This window comes from Sciurus carolinensis, chromosome 3 (assembly GCF_902686445.1).
Source record: "Sciurus carolinensis chromosome 3, mSciCar1.2, whole genome shotgun sequence".
Taxonomy (NCBI): Eukaryota; Metazoa; Chordata; class Mammalia; order Rodentia; family Sciuridae; genus Sciurus; species Sciurus carolinensis.
In genome coordinates, this window is record NC_062215.1 from 57,013,079 (window position 1) to 57,027,795 (window position 14,717).

Sequence of the window (14,717 nt, forward strand, 5' to 3'; positions counted from 1 at the left end):
AGGAGCCAAAGAGAGAAGAAATTTGAAGAGAGGGAAGAAATAAGCAGTGGAGTGGGTTCCTGAGGTGTGGAAGGAGATATCTTATGGAGCAGAAAACATTGGTGTAAAGGTTCTGAAAAGTTGTAGGGCAAGAGGGAAGTTTTCATAATGCCATCTTTCTTGGTTCACTTTTGGGTTGAAAACTCTTCTGCAGCTGTTTCCCATACAGGTAGGTTTTTTGTTTTGTTTTGTTTTGTTTTGTTTTGTTTTTGTGGGCGGGCAGTAATAGCTGCTCCTGTAGAGGGCCCTTGGCTGTATCCTTTGAGCAGCCTGCTTCAGACACTTTGTATTTGTCTGCTTCCTTATAGTGTGAGCTGTTGATGCTCAGTGGGACCCAAGGGGAGGCTGGCTCTGTGCTCCTCTCCCTCTTCTGGTCTGTGCAAGGCAGCCTGCTCTCCTGGTGCTATCTGCAGCTGAAGGCAACTGACACAGCAGCCAAAGACCTGGCCGTGGACCTTGTCGAAAAATGTGAGTGTCAGTATTAGATCCACGAGAGCAGGTGTCTGGATTTTGACTCTGCATAAAAACTTTCTTCTTTAGTAACTCACACATAGGCGTGCATGTGGTTCTTTATTAGAGTTTAGATCTGTGCTGGGTGCAGTGACACACATCTATAATCCCAGCTACTAGGGAAGCTGAGGCAGGAGGATTGCAAGTTTGAGACCAGCCTCAGCAATTTAGCAAGACCCTTAGCAACAACTTAGTGAGACCCTGTCTCAAGATTAGAAATAAAAGGAGCTGGGGATGTTGCTCAGTGGTAGAACACCCTAGATTCAATCCCCAGTGCCACAAAACAAAAAACCCAAAATTAAACCAAAAAACTGAATAAGGTAACTCAAGTTGTCTTCTTAAAGTAGAATTCTATAGCATGTATCTTATTGCCCAAAATTTCCTATGTGAATGTGGTAATATGTCTTAAATAATATTTTTTTTTTTTTTTTTTTTTTTTTTTTTTTTTGTGGTGCTGGGAATTGAACCCAGGGCCTTGTGCTTACGAGGTAAGCACTTTACCAACTGAGCTATCTCCCCAGCCCTTAAATAATATTTTTATTGCAGAGTTGGGTCATTCCATAGCCTAACATTACCTCTTCAGTCACACAGCATTTAGATGATGTCTCACTTGTCAGGAGAGTCTGTCATCCCTGACTTAATCAAGTCTTCTAAAAGAGAAAGTTCTGAACTTCTAACATCCAAAGTGTATGAGCACTGCTGTGACCTTTGCCAGTCTTGAGAGTACTCAGATTCATGTCCTGCAAACCCACAGAAAATTACATGAAATCAAAAAGTTCTGAGAAATTGGGTGGGAGAAGTTTTGTTCTATCAAACTTGACCTGAGCAACTATGACATAAACGCTTACAGTATCAAGTCTTGCTAACTGGAACCTGATCCTTCAGATTGGTGCCCCTAATGCATGGTCCTATTGTATAGTAAAGGAAAAAGGGAGACTGATAGCTGGACCCCCTGACCATGTAACTTCACTTATAGAAGTGATATCTCCATTTCATCAAAAACTAACAAAGGCAGAAAACATCTCCCACTTTAAAAGTAACCTTTTACTGAAATTTGTACCACTCTTCCTTCCAGAGGAAAGCATTTGGGTGATGCTTTATGGTCTCATGGTCTTGTGTTGTTGAGCCACACACACACACATGGTTTCTGTGACCCTCTCAAGCTTTGCTCTTGGTAGCAACTAAGCTAGTGATGTTCCTATCATATAAAATGTTAACTATTTTCTTTATATTTTGGTAGATGTGGCACAGTTTCTGGCAATCATGAGAGTGATTTTGGAATCCCTTTTGTCGCAGTATAGTGGGAAAACCATAGTAGAAAAATTATGTAATTCAGTGTTTTCAATGTCAGCGCGTCAACTGGTAAGAAAATATGGCAGCACTCTATAACTAGCAGAGTGCTTATTATGGGTTGGTGATCAGTACCCCAGGCAGGGCCTGAGATGAACTCTGGGTGCTTTGTTCATCTTTCTTTAGGTCATCTTCCTGTTGGACTTCTGTTCCTTAGACATTTCACACTGCACACTCTTGAGAGAGTTCAGTACCCTAACAGAACTGTTGAAGAAGCTCTGCAGTGACCCTGAAGGAGGGCCGAATAAGGTAACTTGAGTTGGTGTTTGATCCTGTGTTGCTCCTCTTAGGAGAGATGTGACCATACTGAATGGAACACACCACTGACTATAGATCCTCACAAATAAATTGCCTTTAGAAGGTAATTTTATTGATGGTTTTTTCAACAGAGAATAAATGGTGATCCAAGTTGATTTGTCATAGTCAGCATTAGAAAGGAGATACAAAGAGGAAACTGAAATTATAACACAAGAGGTTACATAAAATCCATATATGTGAATAACCATTGAAGTCTAGAAGAGAAATATATGCTGAAAGGCAAATTAGAGCTGGACCTGGTGGCACACACCTGTTATCCTAGCAACTCAGAAGGCTGAAGCAGGAGGAATGCAAGTTTAAAGCTGGCCTTGGTGACTTAGAGAGGCCCTAAGCAACTTAGTGAGACCCTGTCTCAAAATAAAAAGGACGGGGGCAGGGCACGGTGGCTCAAGCCTATAATTCCAGCATCTTGGGAGGCTGAGGCTGGAGGTTGCAAGTTCAAAACCAGCCTCAGCAATGGTGAGGTGCTAAGCAACTCAGTGAGACCCTGTCTCTAAATAAAATACAAAATAGGGCTAGGGGTGTAGCTCAGTGGTCAAGTGCCCCTGAGTTTAATCCTTGGTACCCCCCAAAAAAAGGGGGACTGGAGATGTGACTCTGATTAAGCACCCTAGAGTTCAATCCCCAGTATTAAAAAAAAAAAAGGCAAATTAGAAAGTCTGACATTTAAAATAATTTTTTCCCTTACTTAATTTTATAGTACACCAAATTTTTTCAGTCTTATTTGTCATAAAAACCCTTGGCAGTAGAAAGGGCATGTACATTTAATAGGTTTAAAAAAAAAAAGCAAAGATTCAAAGAGAAAAAGTGGTCTTAGATTTGCCATGGTCCCAAGTAGGAATGTGAGGCCTTTTAACTCCTAATTCAGTGTTCTTCCCCCACCCCACTTGAAATTCATATTTTCAGTGATTTGTAAGAAATAGTTCTGACTGGGTGTGGTGGTGCACGCCTATAATCCTAGCAGCTCAGGAGGCTGAAGCAAGAGGATCACAAGTTCAAAGCCAGCCTCAGCAACTCAGCAGTCTCTAAGCAACTCAACCAGACCCAGTCTCAAAATAAACAATAAAACTGACTGGAGATGTGGCTCAGTGATTAAGGCCCCCTGGGTTCAATCACCAGTACCAAAAATAGAAATAGTTCTGGGCTGGATATAGCTCAGTGGTAGAGCACTTGGAAACATATATAAGGCCCTGAGTTTGATCTAGGACATGTACCAAAAAAAGGAAAAGAAATAGTTGTGTTATAGTTAGAAGATAAAGACTGACCCCAGAGGTCCTATAGTATAGTAAAAGCACATGTCTGCTTTGCTGAATGATAAACATCTGTTGATCTCTGTTTGGATGGGAAGGTCATATGTCTTAGCCTATGTGACTTGGGGCTGTCAAAGCCCATGTGCCTTTAGCACATTGATAGAGAAAGCCTGTTGGGTATGGTTGCATGTGGAGTGATGAATGCTGTCTTTTCCTGACTCACTTGTTTGTCTAGCTGGATGTGGAGACCTGGCAGCAAGAACAGCCTGTGGTTCTTCATACATGGACCAAGGAGTCTGCCCACAACTATGAAAATAACTGCCATGAGGTGTCTGTCTTTGTTAGCCCAGGGGCAACCTATTTTGAGGTGGAATTTGATGAGAGGTGTGAAACTGAAAAAAGGTAAGACTTACCTATTTTTTTCTCCCAAGAAATAATGGGCAAAAAACAAAAGAAGAAAAGTAATAAAGATTATGCCTTCACAGGTATGATTACCTGGAATTTACTGATGCGAGAGGTGGGAAAACACGCTATGACACAAAAGTTGGCACTTATAAATGGCCTAAGGTGAGTGGTATTCTTAGAAATAAATGAAACACTTTTGCAGCAATTCTGTCAACCCTCAGAGGAAGAGGTGTTATCTTTGAAGGGAAGCATTATGTTACACTTTTATAAAAGGAAGATTTGTATCCGAGTTGACAAACTTTATCCTGTTGCCTGTTTTGTGAATAAAAAATGTTTGAAACACAACCATACCCATTTATCTCTTTTAACTACTTTGGTACTGCTTTGGCAGGGTTGAATAGTCACAACACAGATTGCGTGGCCTGAAAAACCTAAAATATTGGCTACCTGGGTTCTTTATAGGAAAAGTTTACCAACCCCTAGACCCTTTTAGCATTGTCCAGAATAAATGAGGATCTGTCACTCTTGTCAAGGAAGAACTGGTGGATCTGAATGAAGGCCCAGACCATGGTGAAAAGTAGGAATCCAGCTCACAGTTGGATCTGCTCTCTCTGGGCTGGAGATTAAGCGCTGCCTCAGGCTGTTGACCTTCTCTCTGCTCTCAGGGGTCTTGGCTGGCAGCAAAGGACTGAGCGGGTGTGATCACAAACTCAGTAGGTAGTAGGCGGATGGGCATCTGAGTTTAGAAAGCTAAGCAGTAGTTTTCTGCTAATCTTGCTTTTTTATGAGTATCACAGTAAATTTTGTGTTTCAATCATACCTTTGTACGTTTCTCCTTCAGTAGTTGTGCACTTGTGGAAATAGATAGCAGTTTTAAATTTAGAGGTTTTGAGTCACAAAGAACATGTTTACTACTGAAATGCTTCCTCCTCTCTTTGACCACCATGACATTTCTCTGTCTCTAGAAAGTGACCTTTAAGGATGGTCCTCGGCTACAGTTCCTCTTTCACTCTGACAGCAGCAACAATGAGTGGGGTTACAAGTTCACTGTCACTGCCTATGGCCTGCCCGATGTTGCTGTGTCTTGGGGTTTAGATTTACAACTCCTCGTTTCCCGACTGATGGGACGCCTTGCTTCCCAGTGCATGGCACTCAAATCTACGTATCGTAAGTCCACAGTCCTGACCCTTCCTTCTCCTTACAACTGAGTTGAAGAGCAAGGCAGGTACTCTCTCTTGTGGCATCTTCACATAAGGTTGGGGCAAGGTATTGATAATATTCCCTTCAGTTTCCTTCAAACCAAGCCAGAACAAATTGAAATTGTCCACTTGACACCATTGATGTGAAGTTTCTTTCTTTTTCTTTTTTTGGTACTGGGGATTAAATCCAGAGACACTTAACCACTGAGCCACATACATCCCCAGCCCTTTAATAGATATATATTATTTGTAGACAGGGTCTCACTAAGTAGTTTTGGACCTTGCTCAGTTGCTGAGGTTGGCTTTGAACTCAAAATCCTCCTGCCTCAGCCTCCCTAGCCCCTGGGATTACAGGTGTGCACCACCACGCCCAGCTGACATGAAGTTTCTTGACTCAGGCTTTAGCAAAGGGTTTTGTGGAGTACCTCTGTCAATAGAGAACAAGAGGAAGAGGGAGCTGTTTTTTTTTTTTTTTTGTTATTTTTTGTTTTGTTTTTTTGTGGTACTGGGGATCAAACTCAGGGCCTTGTGCTTGCAAGGCAAGCACTCTACCAGCTGAACTATCTCCCCAGCCTGGGAGCTTTTTTTTAAGCAACATTATAATCATGTACTTTTTGTAAGTAGATTTAGGTGTACTCCAACCAAAAGGCAGAACAATAGAACAAAGTAAGTGAATATTTACTCACTCAAACAATATACAATTAAAATTTATTTATTAATTATTTATAGATATAGATAAGTGAATATAGATTTGGTCTTAAAATAATTTGTTCAACTTGTTATTAATTTTTTTTTTTTCTTTTGGATACCTGGGATTGAACTCAGGGGTACTTGACCCCTGAGCCACATCCCCAGCACTATTTTGTATTTTATTTAGAGATAGAATCTCACTGAGTTGCTTAGGGCCTCCCTAAGTTGCTGAGGCTGGTTTTGAACTCATAATCCTCCTGCCTCAGCCTCCTGAGCTGCTAGGATTACCGATGTGAGCCACCACAACCAGCTTAAATTCTTATAAGTAACAAAACTTATTGAATAAACCTTTCTAGTGTGTTTTATTTCCATATGATCTCTTGAGTTTTTCCAATTATAAAAGTAAAATATCATAGAAAAATTACATATTGGAGAAAAATCAAAGTAGAATCACCCTTAATTCTAACACCCAGAGATAACTATTAACATTTTTAAAATTCTACCTAGTCTTTATTTCTGTGTCTATTTATATCTATGATGGGTATTTATTTCTTTGTAAAATTAAGTTTACAAATTGTGAATGTTTTCCCATAATTAATATTCCTAAATGACTTCCTGTTGTGCCCTAGAAGTAGTTTACATGGCTTTCAGTTTACTAAACAGGTTAATCACTTCGAAGGCACCTTGTAACTGAAGTTATGCCACAGAGCAGTAGCATTTCAGGATTTGTGGTTTAGGTTAAACTATGATGTGTTTCTAGAAAATGTGGGTGAATTTCCTCTAAGTTTTCTCTCTCTTTTAACCTTTTCTTTGTTAGTTCAAAGAATCTCAATGTATTGAGGAACAAGTAGAACTCTCACAAGTCACCTTCTTTTTCCAGAGTTAGGAAGTAACATGGCAATACCACAGGCAAAAATGGCTTCAGTCCTGAACTCCCCTTTGTGGAAACCTGTCTTCAGGCACCAGATTTGTCCAGAGTTGGAATTAGAAGCAAGCTGGCCCACTCACCTACACCAAGATATGAAGGAGGTATTTACTCTTCTGTCATCTTTAGATCTGGGTGAAAACTATTAACTAATATCAATATTTGTAAACATGTGTGTTGATATCTTATCACCCCCATTAAGCTGTTAGTGCCTTGAGGCAGAAACTGTCCCTTGGTATTTGTTACTCCATTGTGTACCATAGGGACCAGTCAGCAATGGGTGTTCAAAAATATGGAATGACTCCAGTAAAATATAGTAGGTGTTCAGTAAATCTTTCTTGATGGCATTATCAAACAAACAAGTGGAGTCTACTTCTAGTGTCTACTGAGTCACACTCTAGAGTAAATGTTTTTTGCTGTTCCTTTTGTTCTCCGTACTACTGTAGCACTTTATTTGTTAATAATATTTTAAATACTAAACAAGTTTGCCCTCTGTCTCTACTTTTCATCTCTTCTTCCCTTTTTCTGTTCTATTACTTCTCCTTTGTTCTTCTTTCCCTCCTCTTTTTTCCTCTGCAAGTTATTCCATGATCAATTGCCAAAGTCAGTGGCTCTTTCTCCATTTCTACTCTCCTTATCTCTCTTTATATCTGATTCCTTCAGACCCTCTCTTCTTTTGATTCCTTTATAGTCCACTGTCTTCTCTATATCTAACTGCTCCATGTGCCTCCTGTGTTGGCCTTTCTCATTCCTTCTTCTCTATGAGTTAGGCTTTATTCAGGTTTTCTCCCCTTTCCTGCCGTCCACCAAGACTTTATCCTTTCTTTTCTCTTTAACTGCCCCATTGGTGGGAATAAGTTCTCAATATCAGTTTCCAGCCTTCATTCTCCCAGACTCCAGTATCTTCTCCATATCTCCATCTTTCTGTTAGGTGTTTTCATTTCAATGTCCTGACTCCCATTAACTGAAGTATAAAACCAGAATGTCTCCCTGACTAACTGCTCTCTTCTGTTGTAGTCATTGTTTGCCCAGGCCTGGAGCCACTGCTCCCTAGTATCCCCTTCATCTCTGCCCTGCTCTTGCCCTTCCTATCCAGTCAGTTGCAAGCCCTATAGATTCTTCCTTATGATGTTCATCTCTGTCCTTTCCTCTGTCTCCATCTTTATCCAGGCCCTCATCACACCTGCATTATTTTGTTGGTACCTGCCAAGTTTTTTTGGTTTTTGTTTTTAAATCACTGCATTATCTTGTCATTCCACTGCCAAGCACCATTAATGGCTCCCCGTTGCCCACAGGGTGAAGTCTAAACTCCTCAGTGTGACAGTCAAGGCTCTCTACAGTCTCCTTTCACCTTACCTATCTGACTCTAGTTCCCACCACTCCCCAGCTGAGACTTCAGGCCAGGTCAGTCTCCCCACTGACTCTTAACCTCTGCTAGTGGTTATACCCCTCAGGGCCAAGCCTGCCCATCCTTCAGGGTTCAGCCCTAATCCCAAATCCTCCAGAAGACTTTCTTAATTACTTTAACCTGCCAGGAACTCCTTCCTTTGAGTTCTCAGCACTGGGTGTCCCCTTTAGGCATTTGGCACTGGATAATCTTTTGCTTTATAGTAGTGCTAGTTTTAATGCATTTAAGTTTTATTTTTATTTGCCTTTTTTAACCCATATACATCTGTCTGGTCTCCCTAAAATAGATTTAAACTTCCTGAGAGTATGCACCATTTGTTTATACCTCTGCTTTATCCTAGTAGGTGCTCAATAAATTTTATTTTGATGAATGTTTCAAATGTGTGTGTTTTTTGTTTTTTGGTTTTTTTTTCTTTTGTTCCTAGGTTAAGAGCATCCCTGACGATCCCTGCCGCCACTTTCTCCTTGATTTTGCCCAGTCAGAGCCTGCTCAGAACTTCTGTGGGCCATATTCAGAACTTTTCAAGGGATTCATACAGGCATGTAGAAAACAGGCCCCAAAGACAGATATAGTTGCTGGTTCCACTATTGATCAAGCTGTGAACGCGACCTTTGCTGCTCTGGTGTATCGCACTCCAGACTTATATGAGAAGCTGCAAAAATATGGTAACTTATATTACAGGGAATATGTTTGATCTGAAGGCTAATTGCTAAGTTTTAAGAAACCTATCTTAAGTGAAAATTTAGAAATTCTAAAATGTTAACACATTTCTACAACTGTAAACCTCATCTTGTTAGTTCTACTTTGTCAATCAAAAGATTAATGGGTAATTTATAGTTAGCAGATAGTTATGTGTGGCAAATAGCCTTGAATTTCTGAATTAGCACACACTTTGTATTTTTCCAGAATTTTCATGGGAAATTTCCAAGAAATTTAATAGAAAGAAACCTTAATGGTCATAGTCCCAGCTCTGAAACTCAGAAGCTGTGCTGCTTCATGTTAGACAACCTTCTTGCACCTCTGTTTCCTCATCTGTAAAACTGATTTAGAATTCCTTAGCTCCAACATTTTAAGGAACTCCAATTAAATCACAGCTATTTAAGTTATTGAATGTGCTAATAACAAGCATGTAGAAGGAGGCAAATATAGGTATCAACTCTTTTTTTAGACTTGCAGCTTCTCTGTGACATGATCCCATCAGGCTGCCTCTGTGGACAGCTGCTCCTCACCGTTTCTCTTCCTCATATCTCTCCCTTATATCTCTCAGAGCACCATCTCTGTGTGGTGTACATGTGTGTAGCTTGCAGCCTAATAGGACACAGGGAGGGAGGGTCTCTCTCTACACTCAGACTTTTTCAGGGAAAAGCATTTCAAATCTTAAGTAAAGATAAGGCATAGGTTTTTCCCAAGTGCTTTTGACAGGGTGTGTTCTTTCTAATGCAAATGAAATAAGTGAGAATATCTGGTTCCTCCATTTAGAGGTGATTGACTATTGCTCTTGTTACTGTAATTGATATTATCACTGCAACTTGTATTGCTTAGTTCTTTAGCTTTCACATTGCACTTTATTTCCTGATTGAGAAACTATCTCAATTACTCCTCAAATCTTAAGATCTCCTTCAAAAAGCCACCAAATAAATAAAACTACATTGAAATATGAGTAAAGTATGGAAATAAAAGTCATATGGGAGAGTATATCTCCACTAAGCAATAGGGAGAGGGGACAGGAAACCTGCATGGTTTTGAAAGAAAAAAAATTAGTATATTTTTTTGTGATCAAATGACAGTAAGAAAGCTAGACAGTCTTTGTTACTTCAGAGACTTTTCAAGAGAGGGATAAAAGCTCGAGGGCTGAAAAACATAATGTTTCCTACTAGGGGAAAGTTAAAGCCATGTTCAAATCCACATGTGTTTGTAGGAAAGAAACCCACAATCAAATGTGGAAACGAGAAATAGCTGACTGGATGCAGGTTGTTTCTAGAATGTCTGCCCTTTTGAATGGGGTCTATTTTGTCTCAGTTTTCTCTGCATCTGCCTTTATGATACAGATATCATACCTAAAGACTATTCATGAGTTCTTTAAAACTGAGCTACATTGAGAATGGTCTTTGTCTAAAAATTGGGTTAGAAATTTTTCAACTTGAGCATACGCTGCTTGAGGTCAGTGATCATGTCTTTTTCTCAGCATTGTATTTACCTGTGTAGAACCCAACACATCCTAGGACTTCATAAAATGTTTATTGTATTGAACGTGGATATAAAAGAGAGCTTCACACTATTCTAGTATATTGCATTTTATTTTTCAAATTATAAAATGAATACTCATCCATGTAGAGACGTATAAAGTACAGGAGAGTTTAAAATAATTATGAACTTGTGCATAGTGCCACACACCTATAATCCTAGCGACTCTGGAGGGTGAGGCAGGAGGATCACAAGTTCAAAGCCAGCCTCAGCAACTTAGTGAGATCCTATCTGAAAATAAATGATAAAAAGACTAGTGATGAATCTCTGTGTTAGAGCACGCATCGGCTCAATCTCTAGGTTCCATTTCTACTGCTGAAAAATATGAATTACAATCTTACCATTTAGAGAATACCTCTATTAACTTTTTTCTATGTATTCACCTGGCCTTTTATCTAGGTATATTCACATGTGTATATGTTCATCCATGTTATATATCGATTGATTAATTGATATCCCTCTATATAAAATGACATATAAACTTTTTAAAAAATAAGATAATTTTATTTATTCTATTTTATAACCTTTCTTTTTTCATTTAATATACCATGAACTGTTTTCCATGTCAGTAATTATTTTTTTACTTGGTTTTTGCTTTGTTTTGTTTTTATTTTTGAGACAGTGTCTCACTGTTGCCCACCCTAGTCTGGAACTCACTGGCTCAAGTGATCTTCCTCATGAATAGCTGGGACTACGGGTGTGTACCACTGTGATTGACTTTACTCAGTTTTAATATTTTAAATTTTTATGTTTTAGGATGCAAGGGATTGAACCCAGGGCTTTATACATGATAAGCATGCACTCTACCACTGAGTTACTCCCCTGACCCTGATATTTTAAAATTTTTATTTTAAGCATTTTTTTATATTTTACTTTTCATATTTTATTCACTTTGAGTAATATTTCTATTTTAAAAATTATTAGTTTAAACTAAGTTAGTTTGAAATAACAGAGAACCCATCCAAGTATTTGTGGCTTAATTGATTTTTTTTTCCCCTCAGTTCTCTCTTACCACCCCTAATGTGTGAGTCAAAAGGACTTTTTCTATATTTTTAGGAGGTTCAGAAGGTATTTTGTGCTTAAAGCTACAGTAGTGAATTGAGTTAACTGAATATAATTGCTTCATCTCTCCTTCTTTCCCTAGTGAACAGCAGGGGCAAGATAGCCCTGAGTGAAGAGTTTGCACAAGTATATTCTTTGGCAGATGGGATTCGAATATGGATGGTAAGATTTTCCTTCCCATATAATTTTGATATATTTTAGGTTTTCCTATCATGATATCATGACATTAAGGTAAGTAGCCCTCTTCTCAAGAATATAATGTTAGGAATTTTTTTTAAAACTAAAGTTTAGGGCTGGTGATATAGCTCAGTTGGTAGAATGCTTAACCCCACAAGCACAAGGCCCTGGGTTCATATGCCCAGCACCACAAAAAAAAAAAAAAAAAAAACTAAAGTTTAGCTGTATGAATAGAAATAAAATAATTTAGAACCCTTGAAATCATAATTTGTGGGACAGGTTATTAGCCAAATTATATTGTTATATTGTATACATGTGCTAATATGTAACAACAAATCCCACCATTGTGTACAACTATAATGCACCAATAAAAAATATGGAGGAAAAAACAGAAATCATAATTTGGTGATTGTTGAAAATACTGAGTAAATAGCATTCTCTTGAACCCTCTTTACATCTTTCAGTAACCCCAGAGGCTACTCTGTAAAGTTCCTTAGACAAGAAGGAAAAGGATTGCTTTAGATACTCAGCAGCCATTGACAGTTTTAGACAAGGGAGAGGCCTCTGGTCTGCATCTTAGAAAAAAGGTTCTTTAGCATTATGTGACAACAGTAACATGGAAGAAACAGATATCCATCAGTAGGAGAAGGGACAAGATTGTGAATATTATATTATTACAACTTGCTTTATTATAATGTTATATAATAATGTAATATTATATTACAATGAACGTGAATGAAAAGAGCTACATGTATCAGCATGGATAACTCTCACAGACTTGAACAAAAAAAATCAAGTTGCAAAAGAATGCATTAAGTGTGGTAATCCTTATATAAAATCCTAATACACACCAAAACTATGTCTTACACCTATAAATATGTAGTTAAAACTTTTTACAAATGCATGGAAGAGATGAGCACTAAATTATTTTTATTTCTTAGGCATGGAGATAAGTATCTATATATTAGTGTTATTATTCCTTACATATTTACATGCATCTTAAATATTATATTGTAATTGAGAAAAAAAATGTTTAACTGAGTAGAGGATGGATAATGAAATTGAAAGCAGAAGACTTAATTGCAGTAGTTAGATGAGGATGGCTTTTATAACTAAGGAGATAAATCAAAAGGGCTTTGTGATTGATGTGAGTGGTGAACAGGAAGGAGGAATTTAGATTAGTCCCAGGTTTCTGGTGATGACTTGGTAGTAGAAGTGTTGACCAAGCATTAGTCTTAGATCTGAGAATGAGGAGGTAAGTTCAGTTTGGAACCTGTTGAGTGTAAAAACATCTAGGTTATCCAAGACATCTCCCTGGACAGTTCAGTAAAGAATCTAAATGACTGATGTTTCACAGAAATGTTAAGGCAGATATAAGGAAAACTTCAAATTATTTGTAATAGTTTTTTTTGTTTTGTTTTGTTTTGTTTTTTTAAATATGAGTTTTATCTAGGAACAAACAGCCTTAGACAGAATCCACAGTGACTAGAACTTTGGTTAGTGCCCAATATATCCTGGGTGAATAGAAACCAAAGTGAACAAAATCTGTCATAAGAAACTAAAATCAGAATGGTAGGAAGATAATCAGAAGAGTGTGCTGACAGAGAAACCAAGGCAATAGTAAAGTTTAAAGAAAGAAGTGTTCGGGAAAGTCAGCCACCATGGACAATTCATGTTAAAAGGGTTTGACAGTTGACAAGGTACATTGTGGGTTATGATCCTGGGTTAGCCTAGGACAGCCTGTGCATAGTTGAATAACACATCAACCTTCTCTTCAGTACCTTGGCCTCTCATACATCATGGGTGGCCTTCTACCTGAGCTTTCAGCATTGTAGCCCATGCAGTGACCATTGCCTGGACTGGAACTAAAATCACCATTCTCTATCTAAAATTCTCAGCATCACTTAGAGGTATCTTCTCATTCAAGAATAAAGATCAAATTTTGGTCCAAGTCAGATTTGGTGGCATACACTTGTAGTCCCAACTACTCTGGAGGCTGAGGCAGGAGCATCAGTTGAGTCCAGGCATTTGAGGTCAGCCTAAGCAACACAGTGAGAGTCCATCTCAAAAATGAATTTTTTTTTTTTATGTCCAAGCTTGACCCTTCATTTTTTTAGACCTCAGCATCTTTGTCTATACTAGTAAGCCTTAAATACAGGTCTTTCCTGCACTAATGTTTTAGAATTTTTTTAAACTAATAAAGTCATGTATTTAAAATCCTCCCAAATAACACATAATTGAAAGAAAGGTAGTTTTGCAAGTACACCTTTAGACAATTTCAAAGCCTGGAAGACTTTCAGGACATAACAAAAATAGCTCAGCCCTGTATCCTCAGCAGCTGAATAATAACTATAAAGTCCTCTGTGCTCTGCAATGCTATGTGCCTTTGAAGTGCTTCAGTGTGACTGCCCTTGACACCCTGTCTGGACAGCTTAATTATGTGGCTCAAATCCTTCCCCCAGTTAGAAATGAAGCAAAAGTCCCTGATGAGCCTGGGGAGCGAGGCAGAAGAAAAACACAGTTTGGAAGCAACTGAGGCAAACCCGGAGAGCCTGGGTGAGTGTGCCACTGCCAGCTGTGGTCATCCAACCCTCAGTTTTCTTTTCAGAACTTTGAGAACCAGCATCCTGCCTTCTGGGTTATGCTAGTCGAGACCATGTAGACCAAAGGAAAGTAATAAAGATATTAAATGTTGTTTCCAAATACTTGTCATTAATGGAGAAAATGCCAAATAGGAATAATTATTTATTGACATGCTCTAAAGTGGAGCATCTTTCAGCCTCAGCAACTTCGTGAGACCCTGACTTAAAATGAAACATTACCTAGCAAGTGGGTCCCTGAGTTTCCACCCCCAGTACTGCACACATACAAAACAAATACGCTGCAGTTTTTACAGATGTAAAAGTCTGATCCCTAGGATGTACATGGAAATAATTCAGAGAGTGGGAGCAGGTTGCAGGGGAGGAAACAAGACTGGCCATGTGACGATCGTTACTGAAGCTGGGTAATGTGTACATTGAGAGGTTCTTATACTGTTCTGTCTATATGTTTGAAATGTTTGCAAAAAAAACTATTCTAGGATAGTCCTGGAAAGATCTTGGTTTTATATAGGGAGGTAAAATTTGTTTCTATTCCATCAG

The 14,717-nt window shown here is 38.6% G+C and overlaps 1 protein-coding gene across 1 annotated transcript in view; it reads left to right on the forward strand.

Annotated features, from left to right (window-relative positions):
- Zzef1 (zinc finger ZZ-type and EF-hand domain containing 1) overlaps positions 1-14,717 on the forward strand; it is a 108,228-nt gene that overhangs the window by 48,086 nt on the left and 45,425 nt on the right. The window contains exons 19-28 of the mRNA XM_047543262.1: positions 348-507; positions 1,790-1,911; positions 2,026-2,148; positions 3,703-3,869; positions 3,953-4,034; positions 4,838-5,039; positions 6,642-6,790; positions 8,519-8,759; positions 11,483-11,562; positions 14,040-14,133. Of these exons, the coding sequence (XP_047399218.1) occupies positions 348-507; positions 1,790-1,911; positions 2,026-2,148; positions 3,703-3,869; positions 3,953-4,034; positions 4,838-5,039; positions 6,642-6,790; positions 8,519-8,759; positions 11,483-11,562; positions 14,040-14,133 (1,420 nt within the window). The remainder of the gene's footprint in view (positions 1-347; positions 508-1,789; positions 1,912-2,025; positions 2,149-3,702; positions 3,870-3,952; positions 4,035-4,837; positions 5,040-6,641; positions 6,791-8,518; positions 8,760-11,482; positions 11,563-14,039; positions 14,134-14,717) is intronic.